The sequence below is a fragment of the Neoarius graeffei genome, chromosome 24 (genome assembly GCF_027579695.1).
Source record: "Neoarius graeffei isolate fNeoGra1 chromosome 24, fNeoGra1.pri, whole genome shotgun sequence".
Taxonomy (NCBI): Eukaryota; Metazoa; Chordata; class Actinopteri; order Siluriformes; family Ariidae; genus Neoarius; species Neoarius graeffei.
The window spans coordinates 7224860-7247694 of record NC_083592.1 but is presented as its reverse complement, the minus strand read 5'-3'; the positions used below and the strand labels follow the sequence as shown (position 1 = coordinate 7247694).

General features: G+C 41.1%; 2 protein-coding genes across 4 annotated transcripts in view; one reads left to right on the top strand and one right to left on the bottom strand.

Annotated features, from left to right (window-relative positions):
- The window catches only part of LOC132872830 (BOLA class I histocompatibility antigen, alpha chain BL3-7-like), a 160164-nt gene that overhangs the window by 24973 nt on the left and 112356 nt on the right, over window positions 1-22835 (top strand). The gene's annotated exons all lie outside the window — the stretch shown is intronic.
- On the bottom strand, window positions 12666-18052 carry LOC132872824 (uncharacterized). The gene is made up of 7 exons (XM_060907917.1): window positions 18016-18052; window positions 16285-16334; window positions 15553-15900; window positions 15432-15473; window positions 15216-15329; window positions 14914-14936; window positions 12666-12859 (listed from the first exon to the last, which is right to left on the bottom strand). The coding sequence occupies exons 2-7, from the start codon at window positions 16325-16327 to the stop codon at window positions 12722-12724; spliced, it is 708 nt and encodes a 235-aa protein (XP_060763900.1). The 5' UTR covers window positions 16328-16334; window positions 18016-18052; the 3' UTR covers window positions 12666-12721.

Sequence of the window (22835 nt, the reverse complement as noted above, 5' to 3'; positions counted from 1 at the left end):
AGGTTAACTGGTGACTCTAAATTGAGCGTAGGTGTGAATGTGAGTGTGAATGGTTGTCTGTGTCTATGTGTCAGCCCTGTGATGACCTGGCGACTTGTCCAGGGTGTACCCCGCCTTTCGCCCGTAGTCAGCTGGGATAGGCTCCAGCTTGCCTGCGACCCTGTAGAAGGATAAAGCGGCTAGAGATGATGAGATGTGATGTGATATGTGTGCACAAAGATGGTCCCACAATGAAATAACAGAATTCCATTTGCATTTAAATTTTCCATTAAAGCATTCAACATTAGTGTCAAAATTAACAATAAATCAAAAATTAAAACATCAGCCATATTCAAATCAAGCCAACCTGTGAATATTTGAACATTGCATGTTTTTATTGTAAAATGTGTTGTGATCTAAAAATACCTCAGAGATCGACCTCTACATCGCGAGCAGCAGGTTAATGACCACTGGAGTACAGGAGAAATACTGCACTCTTTAATGTTTATACCTCCATCTTAATAATTCATGCAGCCAGAAAATGTTGATCACATGACAAATAACACTTAATTTTCAATGTCAAAAATATTCATGCCTCTGTGTCTCTGCAGTTCGTCCTGAGGTGTCAGTCTTCCACAAACACTCGCCTTCTCCAGAGGTGGTGTGTCACGCTACAGGTTTCTTCCCCAAAGCCCTGAATATCACCTGGCAGAAGGATGGAGAGGACATGATTGAGGACGTTGAGCTCAATGAGACGTTACCCAACCAGGATGGAAGCTTCCAGAAGAGGAGCATTCTGAAAGTCCCAGCTGAGGAGCTGCAGAAACACAACTACACCTGAGTGGTTCAGCACAGCAGCTTGGAGAAGGATTTAATCCTAGAAGTAGCAAAAGGTCAGAATAAAACTCCAGATTTAGAGGGTAAAAGCTGATTTACTGCTGCAGCAGAGAATAAAGACTCTGTGCTGATTTAACAGGTGGAGGATCAGATGGAGAATCAGGTGGAGGATTGACTGCTATCATCATTGGTGTCCTTGTGGCTCTTGTTGCTGTCGCTGCTGCTGGAATTGTCCTCTGGAAGAAGAGGAACTCTGGTGAGAGGAGGAAGGAGGCAGATGTGAAGTTTTCAGAGTACAGATTTACACTTTCTCATTCTGAGAGGATTTGATGAATATTTTGCATATTTTTAATATTAATTAATAAATTAGACGAGACAATAAACTGATATGAACTCATTATCTCATGAAGCCAAACACAGCACTGAGATTTTATAATAACTGTCTGTCCATCATCTGTGTTTCAGGATTCAAACCTGTTCCCCCCAGACCCTGTAAGTGAACCTTTATGATCCATAAATGATGTTTAAAACCACTACATTATTTATTAGCAGTGTTTAGTTCACTTTGTGACGGATTTGAATGTTTTACAGCCTCTGAAGGAGATTCTTCCTTCAACAACTCTTAAACTGTGGCTGTGTGTCTTCCTGCTGGAGTGAGAGAGTAAGACATGATGTTTACAGTGTAATATGGAATAAAAATGTGTGTGTGGAGTGAAAATCCAGCAGAAAAGCCTGAACTCACATTAAATCTCAGATCAGAGCTGATATATTTGTCTCCACTGTCAAATGCAGTTTAATATCCAGCTATAAGATTGTGGTGAAATATTTATCTCCCTGTTGCTCTCCTCTTTCACAGGTGAGGAGGTGCAGCCATGCTTCTACTTTTCTTCTTCTTCTATTACTGCCACAAACTGAACTGCAGTATGTAACACTGCAATCGAGTCTTGTATCTATATTTTATAGAGAGATGAAGAAAAATGCTACAAAAACAAAAAGTCCTGGAATAACGTCCTGTAGCTCTTAGAAACTTTAGATTTCCTGCTCATATTCTTCCTTTTTTTTGTGGAAGACTTTGTAAATGTTACTCTACTGTAAATATTACTCTACTGTCCTGTATTTTGTAAAAAGAATTGAAATTCTAACAGTTGGTGCTGAACACTTAAAGGGGAACTGAAGTCATTTTTAAACTTGCTTTATTTCTTAATTAAAGGAATACGCCACCCCCAAGTGAAATTGAGTCAGTCCCTGCAGTCCCTAGAGTTGGATGAGTGAGCCAAAGCGTTTTGTAGCCGACCCAGCCATTGTCCTGATCTGGAAATGTCCCGGTTAGCTTTAGCTTAGCGTAGTCGCTGTAATCCGGCGTGTCCAGATAGCATTGTCATTGCAAAAGTGAATCAAATAACTCAAGATTTTTTATAATTATTTCTCATGACCTGTACATTCACATCGAGTACCCATATCAATGCAAATTAACACGAAGGGATTTACTAGACCAATTTATATATGGAACTATTTTCGGCCACAGCACAGGCAAAGCACCGCTGCAGGCGCAAAGACACCACGCAGCACCACAACTTCCGTCAATACACCAGTGTTACCAGGGAAACCAGGGTTTTCAGGTGCTGCGTGGTGTCTTTGCGCCTGCAGCGGTGCTTTGCCTGTGCTGTGGCTGAAAATAGTTCCAGATATAAATTGGTCTAGTAAATCCCTTCGTGTTAATTTGCATTGATATGTGTACTCGATGTGAATGTACAGGTCATGAGAAATAATTATAAAAAATCTTGAGTTATTTGATTCACTTTTGCAACGACAATGCTATCTGGACACGCCAGATTACAGCAACTACGCTAAGCTAAAGCTAACCGGGACGTTTCCAGATCAGGATAATGGCTGGGTCAGCTACAAAACGCTTTGGCTCACTCATCCAACTCTAGGGACTGCAGGGACTGACTCAATTTCACTTGGGGGTGGCGTATTCCTTTAACGTGTTATTCAATTACATTTTCCGTTTTAGTAACCTTATATCGTGACTCGTATTGGCAACTAATTGCAATTAAATAATATAGTTATCGGCCTATTCGGTTTTTAGCCATGTTGAATTTAGTTCGTTTGGTCCACGGCAGGCGTCGCTTATCCGCGCGATCTTCACGAGACTTGTGTGAGACTTCGAAACGTGAAGTGTAAGCCAGGTGTCAGTGCCGCCATTTTGAAAACTGTTTTCCAAACGAAATATTGCACAAAAACGAGTTTAAATGACGATTACTGCCGACTTTTTTCAAACTTTCCTGATTGCTATCAAAACAAACAAACAAAACTTCTGGCTTGATTACATCAGCATTCGAAAGAGGGCGCGCGTGTCTTTTGACAATGTTGGGAGATGTGTCCAAAATCACTCACTATATAGGGCACTATATAGTGAGGACGCCATTTTGTAGTGAGGATTATTTACACCCTATATAGTGCACTTAAAGTATCCCACAATGCATCATGCAAAGTAGTGTACAACTGATGGTCACTAACCAAAGCAATATATCCCATCATGCATTATGGTCGCGCTGAAAGAAATCAAATTTCTCAGATTTGATTTAATAAAAGGCAGCAGCAAAGAAGAAAGGATTCAGGCTTGATTTAAAAGAACTGAAAGACGCAGGTACTTTGTATTTATTAATGTGGGAAATGCGCTCAGTATAATATGGATTTATCACAAAAACACATGCATGTGTTTATTTTGAAAACCCACTAGCTGTCTGATCTGGCACATTTTAATCATGCGACAGTAATGACATAAATACCAGCGCGATGGAGTAGTGTCCGAAAGTGTTTTTTCATTTTACCAATGAGCTCACTATATAGTCCTCTATATAGTAATTCCCTATATAGGGAGTAGTGAACGAGTGAGCAATTTCAGACACAGGGAACGTTGGCAGATTTTGGTTACTTTGATTTCCACTGTACGTTTTTCTTCCGTCCTACAATGTCTCGCACAGGTCTCAACGAATATCATTTATGGCCATTGCTTTGACGTATGGACTGATGTATTACAGAGCATATTTCATACACTCATAACTTGCTATCACAGTGACAAAATAACCATCAAGGGTGGCATGGTGGTGTAGTGGTTAGCACTGTCGCCTAACAGCAAGAAGGTCCGGGTTCGAGCCCCGTGGCCGGCGAGGGCCTTTCTGTGTGGAGTTTGCATGTTCTCCCCGTGTCCACGTGGGTTTCCTCCGGGTGCTCCGGTTTCCCCCACAGTCCAAAGACATGCAGGTTAGGTTAACTGGTGACTCTAAATTGACCGTAGGTGTGAATGTGAGTGTGAATGGTTGTGTGTCTCTATGTGTCAGCCCTGTGATGATCTGGCAACTTGTCCAGGGTGAACCCCGCCTTTCGCTCGTAGTCAGCTGGGATAGGCTCCAGCTTGCCCACGACCCTACACAGGATAAGCAGTTACAGATAACGGATGGATGGAAAATAGCTATCAAAAATGCATTCCTATATTTAATAAAATGAGAAATAGAATTCTGATAATGAAAAAATTTGCCTTCTGTTCTCCTTTAACTACCTCTATCACTAATGCTATAAATGTTATTTTGTCAGTCCATGAATAAATCTTTATTTACTCTGTGCTGGTGTTTGTATGGCTGTTATTTGGGTTGAGGATTTTATGTCTGCTGGTTTTGATTTTGTCAGGATTCTCCTTCCTGCTCTCCTCCATATCCAGTACTACAGGACTATACTGACCTCCACAGATGCAACACTTCACTCTTTCCCCAGACCTGCATCTTCATGTTTCCTTCCACATCCAGCACATTGCTGTTTACCAGGAGACAGTGGGGCTCGTCCACAGGGGCAGGTGGAGCACAAACCTGATTCACAGATCCACACATTTTACTGTCACCGATGATTGATTGATTTTTTTATGTTATTTGACAGATATGGTGCCCTCCACAATTATTGGCACCCCTGGTAAAGATTTGTGTAAAAAAAAAAGTTACCAAAAAATCCACCTTTTGGTAAAGTTGCTTCATCTTTCAATAAAAACACATGCCACTATTATTGGCACCCCCGCATTTAATACTTTCTACAACCTCCTTTTCCTGTAAAACAGCACTGAGTCTTGCCAATATTATTTTATAAGGTTGGAGATACAGAACAGGGCATCTGAGACCATTCCTCTTTACACAATCTCTCCAGATCATCCAGGGTCCTCGGACCTCTCTCGTGCTCTCTCCTCTTCAGCTCTGCCCACAGGTTTTCACTGGGGTTCAGCTCAGGGGACTGAAATGTTCATGGCGGAAGCTTGATTCTGTGTTCAGTGAGCCATTTTTGTGTTGATTTGGACATACAGTATGCTTCGGATCGTTGTTCTGCTGGAAGACCCAGTGACGACCCAGTTTTAGTTTCCTGACAGAGGAGCCAGATTCTGATTTAAAATGTCCTGATATTTCATGGAGTCCATGAAAACAGACCCAAAACATCACAGAACCTCTGCCATATTTTAGAGTTGGGATTGGTTTCTTTTCATTAGAGCCATCCTTCTTTTTACACCAAACTCACCTTGAGTGTTTATTGCCAAAAAGCTCCAGGTTTTTCTATCAGACCAGAGAACACGGTTCCAGTCAAAGTTGTAGTTGCATTTCCCAAACTTCAGGTGCTTATGTTTGTGGTTAACTGACAAAGGCTTTTTTTCTGGCAAATCTTCCAAATAATCGGTTGGCATGGAGATGGAGTCTGATGGTGATTTTGGAGACTTGGAAACCCCAAGATTTTCCTTTTTCATTGTAATTCACCAACAGTGACCGTTGGCGATTGATTGACTTATTTATTTATTGCCTCTCTTGCCCTCCTCACTGTACATGGGGCAAAATAAACTTGGGTCCTCTACCAGGCAAGTTTGTAGCAGTTCCAGTTGGTGTCCACTTTATTTTTGCTTGAGCAGTAGAAAGGGACATTTTCAGGTGAGGAGCTTTTTTTTTTTTAAACATTCTCTGACTTATGAAGGTCAACACACTTCTTCAATTGGTTTGTGTGTTCTCTTTCCCATGTTTATGGATGACTAAGGGAATTTGGCCTCTGTGTCACCTCATATTTGTTCCCTATTAATTAGGAAGCCATGGATTACAGCTTGAGAGTTCCTGCACACTCCAATCATCTTGAACATGTACAGTTTAAATGGGAAACATACTTCAGTTACATTGTTTGCTGTCTTTTCCAGGGGTGCCAATAATAGTGGCATATGTTTTTTTGTTGTTGTTGAAAATAGTTATTTCTTGAAGTACATTTTTCTCTGAATACATTTTTTATTAGAGGTTGGATTTTTCTCATTTTTTTCAGTGTGAGATGAAGTGACTTCACCAAAAGGTTTATTTTTTCTAACCCTTTTTCCTAACCTTTACAAGGGGTGCCAATAATTGTGGAGGGTCCTGTATAAGCCGATGTTCGATGTTTCCTGTAAGTATTGATTTTGTTTTTGTTTTGGGGTTAAATTGTTTCAAAAGAAAGAAAGAAATCATCTGAGCCCCAACACTGTGGAACAAATTCTATTCATGAATAAAAATCAATAAGATTGTTGAGTCCAGTCCCACAAGCACATTGTTTCCTACTTCTCATTAAGCACCACTGGAGCTGCAGTAACACCATTATTATGATCTATAATCTTGCTCAATTCCTTCATATGACAACTTTGAAATATATAAAATATACTAATTCTATATACTAAAATATATTGTATATACACTATTTGAATGTCTAAGTTCTATTCAGATGTGTAGAATATATTTATAAATGTATCTTTCTTTAACTCCGCACAGAAAGCCCCTCGCCGGCCACAGGGCTCGAACTCTTGTTGTGAGGCGACAGCGCTAACCATGAGTTTGCATGTTCTCCCCGTGTCCGCGTGGGTTTCCTCCGGGTGCTCCGGTTTCCCCCACAGTCCAAAGACATGCAGGTTAGGTTAACTGGTGGCTCTAAATTGACCGTAGGTGTGAATGTGAGTGTGAATGGTTGTCTGTGTCTATGTGTCAGCCCTGTGATGACCTGGCGACTTGTCCAGGGTGTACCCCGCCTTTCGCCCGTAGTCAGCTGGGATAGGCTCCAGCTTGCCTGCGACCCTGTAGAACAGGATAAAGCGGCTGCAGATAATGAGATGAGATCTTTCTTTAACACTGGATTGATGAACTGCTGTCCACCAGCCTCTGGACTGTCTGTGTGATTGGATGATTGATCGTTTGACCAGCAGGTGGCTCTAGTGAGCAAGTGAAGCCTCGAGAAATGAACCGATTCTCAACACAACTGGCTGGAAAACTTCATAGTGGGCCTGTTAAGCATAACAATTGTGCACAAAATGAAAAAAGTATGAAACTTTCAGGGTTTGTTCTTGAAGGCATAAGCTTTAATTTGAGACGTGGAGGCATTCTCAGTTTGACCTCTGGGGTCAGCTAGAGGTCATTGACCTCCATGATATCACATTTCTATGCATGAAATTAGAAAAGGCTGTATCTTAACATCTAAATGTGATGTAAATGTAAAATAAATGTGTTTTTCCATGTGCCTGGACATGAAAAAATCATATATAATACTGATATTCCTCTTAGGGGTAACTTCAGGGGTCAGGTAAAGGTCATTGACCTTTGAAATTTGAAGTTTCTATGCATGAAATTCTAGACGGGTGTATCTTATGATCTAAATGTGATAGAAATGTGAAGTTAATGTGTATTTCCTTGTTTCTGACCATGAGAAACCCATTTTTGATACTGATATTACTCTTACAGGTCATCTCTGGGGTCAGCTAGAGGTCACTGACCTCCAGCATAATCCATTTCTATGCATAAAATTAGAAACGGGTGTACCTCAGGTTCTAAATGTGATAGAAATGTAAACTAAATGTGTATTTCCATGTTTCTGGCCATGATAAACTAATTTCTAATACTGATATCATTCTGAGAGGTCAACATCATGGAGAACAGGCAAGGTTGGGAAACATCCCACATTTTGATAAATCTATATAAAAATCTCATGTGTTTTGGATTGTAAGAAACAATTCCATATGAATATGAACATGACAGAAATATACTTCAGCTTGTCAGAAATTATAAACTTTAACTAATCAAAAACTTGAACTACAATCAAAACTCTAAATGCAGTGTAAACAGTTGAACAGGTTCCATAAAGAACATTTTAAAATCACTACAGTATCTACATTTATTCTAAGGGCCTTGACCTTTGGGGATTACAATGTTGGCCTACAAATTGTAACTACAGAACACTGATTTAGTCGCTGCAGTCACCAGAGCATGTGCACAGTGCTGTGCACTTTAAGGCTGCCTTTTTACATCTACAGTGCCCAGTACAACCCTTTTTGCAACCACAGTGCACAAGTTCATAGCAAGCCTGTGAAGCTTCAGGGAGTGTTGTCCAAAGTGGCTGCCATCCAGCATCGGTGTCAATCCATCCCCAGTCTGATGGACTGGGCAAACATGGTTGAGAAACCAAAGCAAGGTTCCATATATTAGCCTGGTACATTGCTCTTTTTATGTGTTGCCTCAAAGCATCTTGTGTAGGGGGGATGTTTTCCAGTGATCTTGACCTCTGGGTGAAAAGATGCTTCCTTGCCTCATTCACATCTAAGCATGCACTTGTTCTGTCATACATAAGCATGACAAAACGTTCCAGTGTAGACAAAGAAAGATCACTCAACTTTTGTGGCATCTGCAACATTTCATGGAAAGCCTCTGTAACCTCTGGATATACACGCCATGTATCCCAGGCAGTCTTTTTACCACGACCACAGAATGAGGAAGTTGTGTCGCAGCCGGTGAAAGAATGAAATGCTAGAAGTGCGGGACAAGTGGAAGGACCCAGTGCAGCAGCCACCTTGTGAATGGCTATATAACAGAAATTGCTACCAGCTCCAAAGGCAAGCCACATTTCTTCAAGACTGACTTTCTGAAAGACAGCCACTGCCAAGATGACCACATCAGAGTCAACAGTTCGCAGAAATGAGTTGTGTCATGTCCAGAAACATGGAATCATATATTTACTTTACATTTAAAGTATTTCGCATTTTAATCCAAAGATAGATTGTTTCTAATTTCATGCTTAGAAATGCATTATCGTGGAGGTCAGTGACCTCTAGCTGACCTCAGCGGTGACTTATAAAAATGATATCAGTATTAGAAATTAGTTTATCATGGCCAGAAACATGGAAATACACATTTAGTTTACATTTCTATCACATTTAGAACCTAAGATACACCCGTTTCTAATTTCGTGCATAGATATGCATTATGCTGGAGGTCAGTGACCTCTAGCTGACTCCAGAGATGACCTGTAAGAGTAATACCAGTATTAAAAATGGGTTTCTCATGGTCAGAAACAAGGAAATACACATTAATTTCACGTTTCCATCACATTTAGATCCTAAGATACACCCGTCTAGAATGTCATGCATAGAAACTTCAAATTTCAAAGGTCAATGACCTCTACCTGACCCCTGAAGTTACCCCTAAGAGGAATATCAGTATTATATATGATTTTTTCATGCCCAGTAACATGGAAAAACATTTATTTTATATTTACATCACATTTAGGTGTTAAAATACAGCCTTTTCTAATTTCATGCATAGAAATGTGCCATCATGGAGGTCAATGACCTCTAGCTGACCCCAGAGGTCAAACTGAGAATGCCTCCACGTCTCAAATTAAAGCTTATGCCTTCAAGAACAAACTCTGAAAGTTTCATGCATTTTTCATTTTGTGCACAATTCTTCTGATAATAAGAGCTTAACAGCCCCACTATCAGTGTTTCATTAAGATTTATCTGATCATCACTAACTATAAGATTGTGTTTGGAGTCGCGGATAACTGCAGTGGAAACTGTAAAGCTAACGATCCTCATCACAAACAAGGAGTTCTCCAAATGCGGTGTCTCGGGTTGCAGTCACGTGACGACAGGCCAGCGTCTGTGCGCACGTCACAAAGGGGCGGGGTCTGACTGGTCTGGGGTTATGTTTGTATTTCATGCTGCATTCATGCACTATGGGAAGATAATATTTTCCAGTTGGGAAGTGGTATTTACCAGTGTGTTGTGTTCACATGCTTTTGTTGTTGTTGACAAATTAAAGATGGTGGACCAGATTCAAGTTAGCAATAGTTAGCTATCGTTAGCAATAGCGTCTGCTCTGGATAGGTAAAAACAAACCATAACAACACATTTTTAAAGGAAACGGATTTCGAACGTATTATATTACACTTGTTAATGACGCAACATTGCATAGACACAAAAAACTACCCACTAGTACTAGTAAAAAAAAAAACTTTAGTAGCGTACAGTGCTTAACATTCAAGTGTCTTGTACCGCTCGCCGCCATGCTGAAAAGGTTAAAGTTCAAGAGGGGGCGTTCATGTGTGCTTTCCATGTCGGCGTTTGGTATTTACCATAATTCCCATAGCACATGAATGCAGCATCATTCCTGCGCGCGCAGTGGGACTTCATCAACTTTATTATACTTAGAAGAGAATAATCTCCGCTCTGCGCGCGCTCAAATCTGCCTGCACGCTCGCGCAACCTGACACAGCGTTACAAATGTGCCACAAAACCAGCCAATCACAAACTTGGAGGCAGTCATTCTGATTGGCTGTTTCTTATCCAATCACATAGCTACAGCCGTAATGGCGGTCGGCGTTGAGAGATATTACACATACAAATTAACATATATATCGACAGCCAAGTTTGGTGTAATATATATTTTTTTTACTTTTTTTTTTTTACTGTTGTATGGTGCCGAGTTAGCTTTGCGTGCTAACCCAAACAGGTTGACAGGCGAGGTAGCTGCAGAGCAGACGTCCCAACTATCCCGGAAGTTCCGGAAAGAGAGAGAGAGAGAGCGCATCCTGATTGGTTTACTTAGCAAGACAGACCAATCAGTGTTGTGTGTGGGCGGGTTAGAGGTCTTCTCTCCCGGACCGAGACGCCATCAGTTCAGGAGCGTCATGGCGGAGTCGCTGTTCACTGAGGAGGCGACTGTATTACTTTATGGGGCACAGCGTTTACACACAACATCAGCATTAGTGACTGATACAAAGAGCAGGTTTTATTGCCAGAGCCTCGACAAATCTGTTGTTTCTAAGAAAATCAGTCCAAAATAAAGAAATGTATCTATACTATTCAAAAAAAGTAGGGGATATTGGATTTACAAGTAGAATGAAATGCAGATCATGAGGTCAGGAAGGAAACAAATGACAGAAAAACATTAAGGAAACATTTGTCAATTTATTCGAAACCCTGTGTACAGTCAGTAAAGGACAGATTCTCCAGAATAAGGGTCAACACAAACACAGGGTTATACAGCAAATTTACCACCATTTTGAAACTGAGTCAGTAGCGGGTAAAACCCCCTCGGTTGGCTAGACAAGCTCGAATTCGGCGTGGCATACTCCTAACGAGACGTCCCAGGTCATTTTGGGGAATGTTATTCCATTCCTGTTGCAATGCTGCAGCAAGTTCTTGGACATTGAAAGGAGGTTGTTGACGTTGGCGTAGCCGCTGTCCAAGCATGTCCCAGACATGCTCGATGGGGGAAAGGTCTGGAGTGAGTGCTGGCCATGGTAATCTGGTGATATTCTGCTGCTGGAGGTAATCTGTAACGATCCTGGCCCTATGACATCTGGCATTGTCATCTTGGAAAATGAAACGGCGGCCATAACGACGTGCAAACGGCACAACATGGGGTGCCAAGATGTTGTCCCGGTAGTACTGCCCTGTGACATGTCCAGCAACAACATGCAAGTCTGTTCTGCCGGCAGCAGTGATGCCTCCCCACACCATTACAGAGCCACCCCCATACGGATCATGTCTAATGACGTTAACGTCATGGAAACGTTCATTACGTCGGTGCCAAACCCTCCTGCGTCTGTCCAGGAAGTCCACAGTGAACCTCGACTCATCTGAGAACATTATGTGGTTCCATCGGCGATTATTCCAGCGTTGATGATGACGACACCATTGGAGTCTGGCCCTAATGTGACAATCCCTCAAACAGGGAATGACACGAGGACATCGGGCGTGTAAGTGAAATCTGTGCAGTCGATTCCTGATGGTCTGGCCACTCACTACCAAGCCAGTATCCTTTCAAAGTTGAGACCTTATCTGATTTGCTGTTACCATACGATTTCTCAAGGCAATAGTGCGGATGAATCTGTCCTGAGCCTGAGTTGTTGCCCTTGGTCGACCGGATCGTGGTCTATCCTGAACAGACCCTGTAGCACGATGTCTGGACCATAATCTGCTGATGACAAACTGGGAAACATTCAATGCTCTTGCCACAACGACCTGTCTTGTGCCAACCTGTAGCATGCCAAGGGCACGTAACCTCTCATCCTGTGTTAGACGGCACATGGTCTCTGTTTAATTAACGACTTCAACCACTGATAATCTGATGCTTTCTCTTCAAAATCTTCCTTTGGAGTGGCTCTAACCTTCCAATTCAGAGTCATGCAAATTTGTGGCACGACCCCCTTGATCATCAGTAGCATCCCATGCTGATCATGAGAGTGTCATGGATGTGTTTGGGTGATGAATTTCTTTGGAAATGCTTCCTCAGTAAGGAACTATACAACATGCTTTCGTATCCCTTTGTATATGTGAAAATTTGGATCTCAAAATAAAATATCCCCTACTTTTTTTGAATAGTATATTTACACCTGAATTTATTATTACACTGGATGATAAACTGAGAGACTTAATACAAGGTCTATAGTAAAAAGAAATGTGCAGAATCCTGAAGCTCTTGCAGTTTTACAATCCCATATTCTGTAACTGTGAGATTATAAAAGGTCGAATCCCTTCAACCTCAGAGCATCAGAAACATCTGTTTCATATTTAGTAAACAGTAACTGATATATAACATTATGTACAAACATTACTTTGTCTGACAGAAAAATAGAGAACATGTTGATACACATTTTCATCACGTCTCTCGCTCCTCTTGGTTTTCTTCTTTGAGAACTGTAGTGCAGCGTAACGCAACGAGTCCGAGTCCAGATCCTGCAGAGACACAGAAGACACACAGAGATGATCAGATATAAATAATAAATCAGGTGAACCTCAAATATTTCCTCGAGATGTATCGAGATCATAAAACCCTCGTGGTGGAGAAACTTGAGAGCCTCATTCTCTGAGAACCTTGAGGATTTTCTCCTCGACTTTAGCATGTGTGCTTTCATTGTTCTTGAGAATAAACCTGATGGAGCAAAACACCTGAAGATCAAACTATTCAGATTAAAATGCTCTACTCATGAAGGCTGGCTAGAAACAGGCCTTTGCACAGTGGTGGAAATCAAAACCAAGGAAAATCATTCAAGTTATCTGTTTATTGTTATTACTATTAATATTTATTATTTATTATTAAGGGGCAGCACGGTGGTGTAGTGGTTAGCGCTGTCGCCTCACAGCAAGAAGGTCCGGGTTCGAGCCCCGTGGCTGGCGAGGGCCTTTCTGTGCGGAGTTTGCATGTTCTCCCCGTGGGTTTCCTCCGGGTGCTCCGGTTTCCCCCACAGTCCAAAGACATGCAGTTAGGTTAACTGGTGACTCTAAATTGACCATAGGTGTGAATGTGAGTGTGAATGGTTGTCTGTGTCTATGTGTCAGCCCTGCGATGACCTGGCGACTTGTCTAGGGTGTACCCCGTCTTTCGCCCGTAGTCAGCTGGGATAGGCTCCAGCTTGCCTGCGACCCTGTAGAAGGATAAAGCAGCTAGAGATAATGAGATGAGATTTATTATTAATATTAGATTGGTTTTTCTTTATATTTATCATTCTGTTATTACAGTTATAATTATTAGCCTGTGTGTCTCCTGTGGATTTAATCCAAACCTCAGTAAGTAAAAAACAAGTCGCCTATAAATAATATTAGCTCGGGCCGAATGTTCTGTCAGTGAAATTTTCAAGAATAAAATGTTTGTGATTTATAAAGAGAGATGTAAAAATATACTTCTATTTAAATAATGAGTCTAATATTTTAACAGTTGGATTATAATCATTAAATATATGCACTGACGAGTTTCCAGAAATTTAATTTTACAAGTAAAATGTTTGAGAAACTCTGTTTTAAAGAATGAACATATTTTCATGAAGCATGATCTTATTCTATTATTGACAAAATTTCACTAAGTTCTATTTAACTATATATTTTCTGCTGATTTTTACTGTTTGCTTTCAGCTGCACTCACACATTTTAATTTAAAATAAAAATATTTCTAAAATATCCCCAGATGGTAAAAATGAAATGTGACGTGTCCTGCAACAAGAGAGCAGTGAAATATTTTGAGCCTCTCAGTTTCCAGGTCTGAGTTGAAGACAGCAGCGTCGGGTTCAAGCAGAAACGACAAGAACAAGAGGAACAGACTGCCTCGGGTACAGAAACCACACATTACAACCTGACAGCTCAAACTCAATCTGCTCAGAAGTTATCAAAGAGATACAGTTTTAAATCATCATTATTTCATCTTCAGTAAAACACCTTTGTCTTTTTTATATATATAAGAAAATAAGAAACATAAAAGGGCAGCACGGTGGTGTAGTGGTTAGCGCTGTCGCCTCACAGCAAGATGGTCCGGGTTCGAGCCCCGTGGCTGGCGAGGGCCTTTCTGTGCGGAGTTTGCATGTTCTCCCCGTGTCCACATGGGTTTCCTCCGGGTGCTCCGGTTTCCCCCACAGTCCAAAGACATGCAGGTTAGGTTAACTGGTGACTCTAAATTGACCGTAGGTGTGAATGTGAGTGTGAATGGTTGTCTGTGTCTATGTGTCAGCCCTGTGATGACCTGGCGACTTGTCCAGGGAGTACCCCGCCTTTCGCCCGTAGTCAGCTGGGATAGGCTCCAGCTTGCCTGCGACCCTGTAGAACAGGATAAAGCAGCTAGAGATAATGACATGAGAAGAAACATAAAGTACTTTTACTGAGGGGATAAAAAATTTCCACCAGCTCAAAACAAACAAACAAACAAACAAACAAACGTGTTGATTTCTGTTTCAGTTTAAATCAGGGTTAATAAATCAGATCAGTGTATTGATTAGTTTTAATGACTGTAGTGTCACATTTACCTCGTTATCTTCTGCTCCAGCACCTAAAGCAACACAAAGCAAAGATTATTATTATTATTATTATTATTATTATTATTATTAGTAGTAGTAGTAGTAAATTAGCCAGCACTTATGTGTCCGGCCACATTATGATCCCACCAAGCATGTTGTTGGGATGTTGCTTCGAGTTTGAGACTTCTCCTACAATTTTTACTCCTTAGCTTAGTCACTCCTCTATATCAGTCCACCAAAGACTTTCCTCATGATGTGTTCATGAGAATATATTAATAATAATAATAATATTTATTGGAGTAATATTTTACCTTTGTGTGTCTCTCTGTGCTTCAGTATGATGAAGATCAGGACACTGAGAAGAATCACAATCACTGCACTAAACACCACATTCAGTATGAAGAACACAGGACAAGAGACTGAATCTTGGAGAAAAAACATTACAGAAAACATTTAGATCCTGAAACCTGCATCATATTTTAACTGAAAAATGTACAGAAGCCTTTTGAAGAACAAAAACAACAAACCTTTGGCTCTGTCCAGGTTCTCAGAAAGTGTTTTATTTCTGTCTGAAAAATGAAACATTATTTTTACAACTTCAACCATCTGAATCAACTTTTACTGTAATGATTTACTTTATAAATTTACCTTTCACTTGTAAAAAGGTCGAGTTCCTAAAGTTCACTTGGTCCAGATCTATGAAGCTGCAGTAATACAGTCCTGTATCAGAGACATTTACTGCGGTGATAGTGAGAGACGTGTTCTTGCCATGAACAGACATCACTATTCGTTCAATTTCATTATAGAAGTAACAGTTTTGTGCTGGAGCTGATGTCCTAAACTTTTTGCACCCAAGAAGAAGTGGAACCGAAGCACTTGTGTGTTTAAACCAGACAATGTAACCTGTATCACTCAGCTCATGTTGGCACCAAACAGTGGCGTTATCTCCAGCTTCCACCTCCACAGTTAAAGAGCACAGAGTCTCTGAGAGCAAACCTGCAACCCAGAAAACACACAACCTCATTCACACAACTTTAATACAGTCAGGATAGATGAGCTTTTATCAGTGTTTCTAACTGGAGCTGATCATCTGTGTTTCATCTTTAATTGAATGAATTTAAAAAGTCTATAAATTCTCAGGAAAAAAAATCACAAATCACAAAACTGGATATAAAAAAAAATCCCCCCCCCCCCCCCCGAATAATTGAATTTTTTCAGTTACAGAACAATGTAATGAATACAAATGTAATTATAAATTACAGTGTGAGATTCTATTGTCAGAGCTATAATGTGCTGGACTGTATGAAGTTCTTCTCGTTTCTACAAAATTTCAACTTTTTTTTCATTTAGTGAAGCATTAATGAGATTATTAACACTCACCCATGACACAGAGGGACACATGCAGAATTTCAAACCCAATCATTGTTGAACTGTCAAACGAAAGACAAAGAGGAAACGGTCTGTGGGGCAAAACTAATGCAGGGTTTATTTATGTGTGTGGGTGGGTGGAGTGGGTATTTTTATAGCTCACTGCTCTGTGGTCACTAAAAAGGCCCAAGGGGGGGAATCTAAAACCACGTGTCTTTATTATGATGTACAGCTTAGTTTGGATTTATTTTCATGGCTGAACATATTTGAAGAAAAGTCCTAGTTTGAGTCCACGAGTATATTTTGATATGATAACATTTGTAAGTTCATTAGGTGCCAATGAATCTCTATTCCAGCTCAGAATAATGAATTGGTTTGCAGTGCTGTGCTCACTCTGATGGATTATCGGGGAAAAGCCTTTATGCTCATTGTTTATAGCAGTACCTTACAGTGACCTCTTTAATTTAATTCAACAAGCTAAATTCATGAATTATACAATTTAATACATCTGATTCAGTTAATCAGGGGCATCTGAATGTGAGGTGTGTCAAAATGCAGCCAAACCATTTTTATGTTAATAAATACAGTACATTAGTCTCATTTTTTAATCCAGATTTTCACCTGTTTATATAATTATCAGTAAAATAAACTGCTCTGTGGATGATGTACAGTAATTAAACTTCAAACATTATTTTAGCAAGATGATCATGCTCATAATCGTTCAGGGTGGGTGTTTAGTGAATAGTGGAAAAAAATGGGTGGCATGGTGTTGTAGTGGTCAGCACTGGTGTTTCATAGCAAGAAGGTTCTGGGTTTGAACCTCACGGCTGACGGGGGCCTTTCTGTGTGGAGTTTGCACGTTCTCGTCGTATTTGCATGGTTTCTTCTAGGGAAGCTGCGACAGGCCGAGCAAGCTCGTAGCATAGATGAAGCATGCTCAAGATAGATGCAGCCAGCCTCATGAGAGGCGAGCAACTGACAGGCCACTTGGCCTCCAGGCATCAGGATGAGTGAGTGAAAAAAAAAGGTGTGAGAAAGAAGCAGCTGGTGGTCAGAATGATAAAATGCAGGTGAGAGAGTCAGAAGTCTTTGCGGTTCACATGCAAAAGTCATGCGTGCAGATGTTCAGTGTCAGTTCTGTGGTTGGAAAATGTTCAAACTGTGAAAAGGGCAGTTGCTGCATGTGTTTGAGCCTCGTGGTTTAAGAGATGGCTGGCCTTCTTTGTGCAACTCTGCCTACAAGACAGTTAAAACTTGACTTATAAAAATGTACAAAATTGTTTTATCAATTCAGTTGAAGAATTAATTTAAAAAAATCTTAATGCCCTAATAATGTGTGTACGGTGGGAAAATATTCAGATCCAATTCAATTATTCAGATCCAATATTCAGATCCAATTAGGTAAAGGAATAGATCTGGAGGGTCCTCAGGTATAGTGTTTCAGTAAACTGGGATATATAGATGCTGTTGCCCCCCACTCTCACTCGGGTTTGTTGACGGTGGAATGCTGCTGCTTTATGCCCCAGGGCTCCCTCATGTCTGTATTACCTTCTGGCTCTCCCCTTTTAGTTATGCTGTCATTGTTAGTTTTGCACTCAGTGCAAAATGTATTCTGTTCTTCCTCTTCAGGTGACATTGGGCATACCTAACAACCTGTGTTTCTTTCTCTCTCTCTCTCTGTTGAGTTGCATGTCGATCCTGAGACACCAGTGATGCTGAACCTCTTCTGCTCCTCGGACTCACCTGATCCATCCTGATGCCCTACTTCTGGCTGGAGTCTCATCACGTTGCTCCTGTGGAGGACGGCTCCATATAGACAGTTGAAAGTCGCACTTGGAAGACGCTCTGGACACTTACAGCAATACATTTATGTCTGAGGACTACAGTTGACTTGATAACTTTAGGACTGCAGTTGTCATGAGCAGTTTTACACTCAAGTTTCCATCAATGAAGAGTTTATAACATCAACAAAACAGACTTCATGTTAAAACTATAATGAATTTCCTGGTTACACAGTTTTACTTTGTGACTCTACAGGACACAGTTAGAGAAGAGAGTTATTTATAATCCCGCTGTCTGTTATCACCCAGATGAGGGTGGGTTCCATTTTGAGTCCGGTTCCTCTCGAGGTTTCTTCCTCACCACAGACGCCACAGGTTTACTCACTGGGGATAAAATAGCTCATGTTTAAAGTCTTTAGTTGTCTGTAAAGCTGCTTTGCGACAGTGTCTGTTGGTTAAAGCTGCACAAATAAACTTGACTTGATGTTGTTGGGCAGTGAATGATTGTGTCAGGATAGTGGTGGGTCGATCATATTGGGATTTAATCCTGTATGTTCTGAGCCCTCAGTTCGGATTTGAGTGTGTATGATCGCTCAAAACATTTGTGCTTTGTCCCGCAGTGGCGCTTCACATTGCTGCTTTTAATTCCAGCCACAGTCTCGGAGCATCTGAGGGAAACTGCTGCTGAACTTCCTGTGGGAAGTGTGAACATATCCGAGTCTGCCATTCTGCACTAAAAGCTCTGTTTTCTGTCTGTTCTCCTTATTTTACAGCACGCCATGTCTGTTTCCCTCATTCACTTCTTCACACTGCTGTATCTCTCTCTGTCTCCTCGCGCCTCTGTGTGTGTGTGTGTGTTTCTATTTACTTCTTCTTCTGGTTTTATGGCGGTTGGCAAACCAGCGTATTTGCTGCATTACCGCCAGCGTTTCTATTTACTTACACCTCACTTTTACACGCGCGCGCGCTCCGCTCACAACGTTGCTATGAATACATTATTGGATTGGCTGAGTAGAGTCACGTGGGATGAGTTACACTGCACGCGACTGGTCTGTGCGTTTCCCGTGTACGAACATTGATTACCGTGAAGGCAAGAAAAGCTGCGCAATTCAAAATGAGACTACCGTAAATGCGAAACACGTCGCGCAGAAAATAGAAACGGTCCGTTAAACTCTAATAACAGGTCTGGGTTCGGATCCGGACCGCGGTCCGCCATTTGGTGACGCCGGCTTTAGAGTTTGGCCAGAGTTTATCTTATGGGACATGGTTTTGAAAAGCACACACTTATTCCCAAAATTCACAGTGTATGTCAGACAAAAAAAAAAAAAAAAACCCTGTGAAGTCAAGTGAACTCTCCACAGACCCTGTGAATAATATGTGTCAACACACAGACTTGAGCAAGAGTATAAATCCATTTCTGGGTTCAGAACAGGCCTCTGAATATCCAGCCAAACCCCAGGCTTCAACCCCAGAGAACAGAAGCTCCCAACCTTTTAAATCAAGTCAGTTTATTTGTATCACGCTTTTACCAACAGACACTGCAACAAAGCAGCTTTACAGAAAATTAAAAAGCATAAACATATGAGCTAATTTTATCCCTAATAAATGTATCCCTCATGATCAAGCCTGAGGTGATGGTGGTGAGGAAAAACTCCCTCAGACAACACGAGGAAGAAACCTCGAGAGGAACCGGACTCAAAATGGAACCCATCCTCATCTGGGTGATAACAGGGTGAATTATAAATAACTCACTTCTCTAACTGTGTCCTGTAGAGTCACAAAGTAAAACTGTGTAACCAGGAAATCCATTATAGTTTTAACATGAAGTCTGTTTTGTTGATGTTATAAACCAGGGGTCACCAAACTACGGCCCGCGGGCCAGATCCGGCCCGCCACCCCCCTTTGACCGGCCCCCCAGCCCCTCTGCCCCCCATCACTTGAACCGGCCCTATGAGGCAATCCCCAAAAGTGGTCATGGCCTATTTTTTTAAATTGCTTTTTGGCAAATAATAACATGTCTGCATCTTGTATTTTGTTGATTTTATCAATTAAAATTGATATTTAGTTATAAAATGAACTATTCATATTTTCCGAATTTTCGTCATATGCTCGCGATCAAGCAGTGACAGGCAGCGCACGCGCAAAGAACTGTCAGTGTTCAGGACAGCAAAATGGTTAGCGGTCAGCGAAAAGCTGACAGAGTGCAGAGTTTTTAAAGAACAGTGGACCAACGATTATTTTTTCGTTCAGTGTAAGGACCGTGCAGTTTGTCTTGTATGTAAAGAAAGTGTGCCGGTTTTCAAAGAATATAATCTGCGTCGTCACTATGAAACCCGCCACAAAGCAGGGTTCGAATTATAAATTTGACCCTATGGGGGTCTCTATTTTAAAAAAAAAAAAAGCAATGCATACTCGCTCTCCTGGACCAGCGCACTTTTGCGCACTGCAGTGCACAGCTTTCACACACAGGCGCGCGCATGCACGCACGCACACACACACACGGTAATATAATATATATATATATATATATATATTAGTTAAACAAATTATATATATATATATATTTTGTGTGTGTATATATATATATATATATATATATATATATATATATATATATATATATATATCAGTAGCGGCTGGCTTTTGTAAAAGTGAGGGAGGAAGGAATGCTTGGTTGAAGGTCACGGGCCCCAATGCGACCGCACCTGCTGGACCGGCTATAGTTACACGCACAGGTTGAGTTGATAATAGTTGAAAAACCTATCATTTTAACGGGGTGTGTACACTTTTTATAGCTGCTGTACACATTACTTTCAGGTGTTCAACACATTTTTCTCTTTCAAAATTCTCTCAAAATCTTCCGTATTTAACGAAGCAAACCTGGCGGCCATGTTTGTAGCTCAGCCCATGGAAGGGTTTTGCAAGCAAAACATTCACCACGTCCTCTGTTTCCATTACTTTATTCGTAGAATATCTATAACATAGTCAATCCACTTCCACCTCGCCGTTCTCACTCTGACTGCCGAAGTGCCCGAGTCACCGGATCTAGAAGTTAAGTTTGATAAGATAACCCCTCCCCCCAGGCAGCTAAGGCCTCTACTTATTGGTTCATTGCGCAACTAGGGCTGCAGCCTATTGGTTGATATTTTGTAGCACTTGTCAGATCTCTTAGCTAGTCCCACCCTCTTAGAGGAGGATTTTCCTCCTCTCTCTCATTGAAGTCTGTGTTAACCACGAGCCGCCAGTGCCGGAGACTGTTTGAATCGGAGTGAATGGGAGCCGAAGGGAGGAAGATCCTCCGTGCAGTAATTTCTAATAGCGAGTGATAGGGGGTGCTAATGTAATTTCACCCAGAGAAACGAATATAATGTACATGTCGTATTTGGCAGTAAAATAGTAATATTCAAGGACAGCAATTCATTAAATTGGTCAAGACAATTTCAACTTTTTATTCTTAGAATTTTTAAGGAGGATCTTCCTCCCTCTCCTCACTGGAGAAGCCACCTGTGATATATATATTGTTAAACAAAGGAAGATCGTTGTGAGATAGAGGACAAGTCTTCTTCGGACTTAACTTCACATTCAGTTTCGCAGGCTGCAAATTTCAGTTTGCGCGCATAGTGGTGTGGTGGTGAAGTACAGCCGTACATGTTGCGGTTTAATAACACGTTCAATACAAAGTTATGGCTGCATGGTGATCGGAAATGAAATGAGTTTTATTTATATGGTGATATAGGCTATTCAAGCTTATTATGGTGATATATGACGTATTTGAGAGACTTCCACAGAAAATTAAGTTTGCTTCTTTCATGGGAGCCTGAGGGAATGGGAGCTCAGCTCCCATTGGCTCCCACGTAATTCGAACTATGCCACAAACAGTATGCTAGTTTGCGAGGGCAAACAAGAGAAGACAGGATTCGGAGGATGAAATGCAGACTGGCTGCACAACGGAATGTATTCCTTCACCAAACCCAGATCAACCAGGCTGCTGTCTGAGCTAGCTATAAGGTAGCTCACCTACTAGCTACCCATGGAAAGCCGTTTACTGATGGGGACTTTGTTAAAGTATGCATGCTTGCTGTGGCCGAGGAGGCGTGTCCCGGCAAGAAGGATGCGCTCAACGCGGCGAGTCTCTCCGCACCTACTATGACCAGGCGAACCGAAGATTTGGGGGACAACGTGTCTGACCAGCTGAATGAGAAAGCATCAGAATCCGAGTTTTTTGCTTTGGCCATGGATGAGAGCAATGACGTGCAGGACACAGCACAGCTGCTGTGATCTATTGATCATATTATTATAATTTCACTGTTTTTTAAAATGTATTTATTTTATAGGCCTATTTATTTGACCTTTATTAAGTGCTGCATACAGTTATTATTTATATTATTAATAATATCAACAGGCCTACCTACAATTTATAATTTTCCACTCACCTTTGCCAGCGTCAATCACCTCAACTAGGCAGATGTTTCTTACCTTGACAGCTTTGATATTATTTTTATTAGAAAATAAATAAATGGAATATCAGTGGTATTTCAAATTAAAACAAAGTGTGAAGACTTGATTACTACTTTTGCAAACCACTAGTAAAGATAAACAAATATGTGCCAGGAATCAAGTGTGGATATAGTAGTGTGTGGATATAGTAGTGTGTGGATATAGTAGTGTGTGGATATAGTAGTGTGGGATATAGTAGTGGGGATATGGCCGTGCCAGGCTAGTAATCTCTACTACACAATGAGGCCTGCTGGTGGTCATATTTGTCTGGGTTATACAATTCTA

What these genes read in the sequence shown, in the direction of transcription:
- LOC132872824 (XM_060907917.1), bottom strand. Translation starts at nt 16,327, where the DNA reads ATGATTGGGTTTGAAATTCTGCATGTGTCCCTCTGTGTCATGG. An exon ending in GCACAGAGAGACACACAAAG is followed by an intron (nt 14,937 to 15,215) that starts GTAAAATATTAC and finishes GTGTTGCTTTAG; the next exon opens with GTGCTGGAGCAGAAGATAAC. An exon ending in CTGGAGCAGAAGATAACGAG is followed by an intron (nt 12,860 to 14,913) that starts GTAAATGTGACA and finishes GTGTCTCTGCAG; the next exon opens with GATCTGGACTCGGACTCGTT.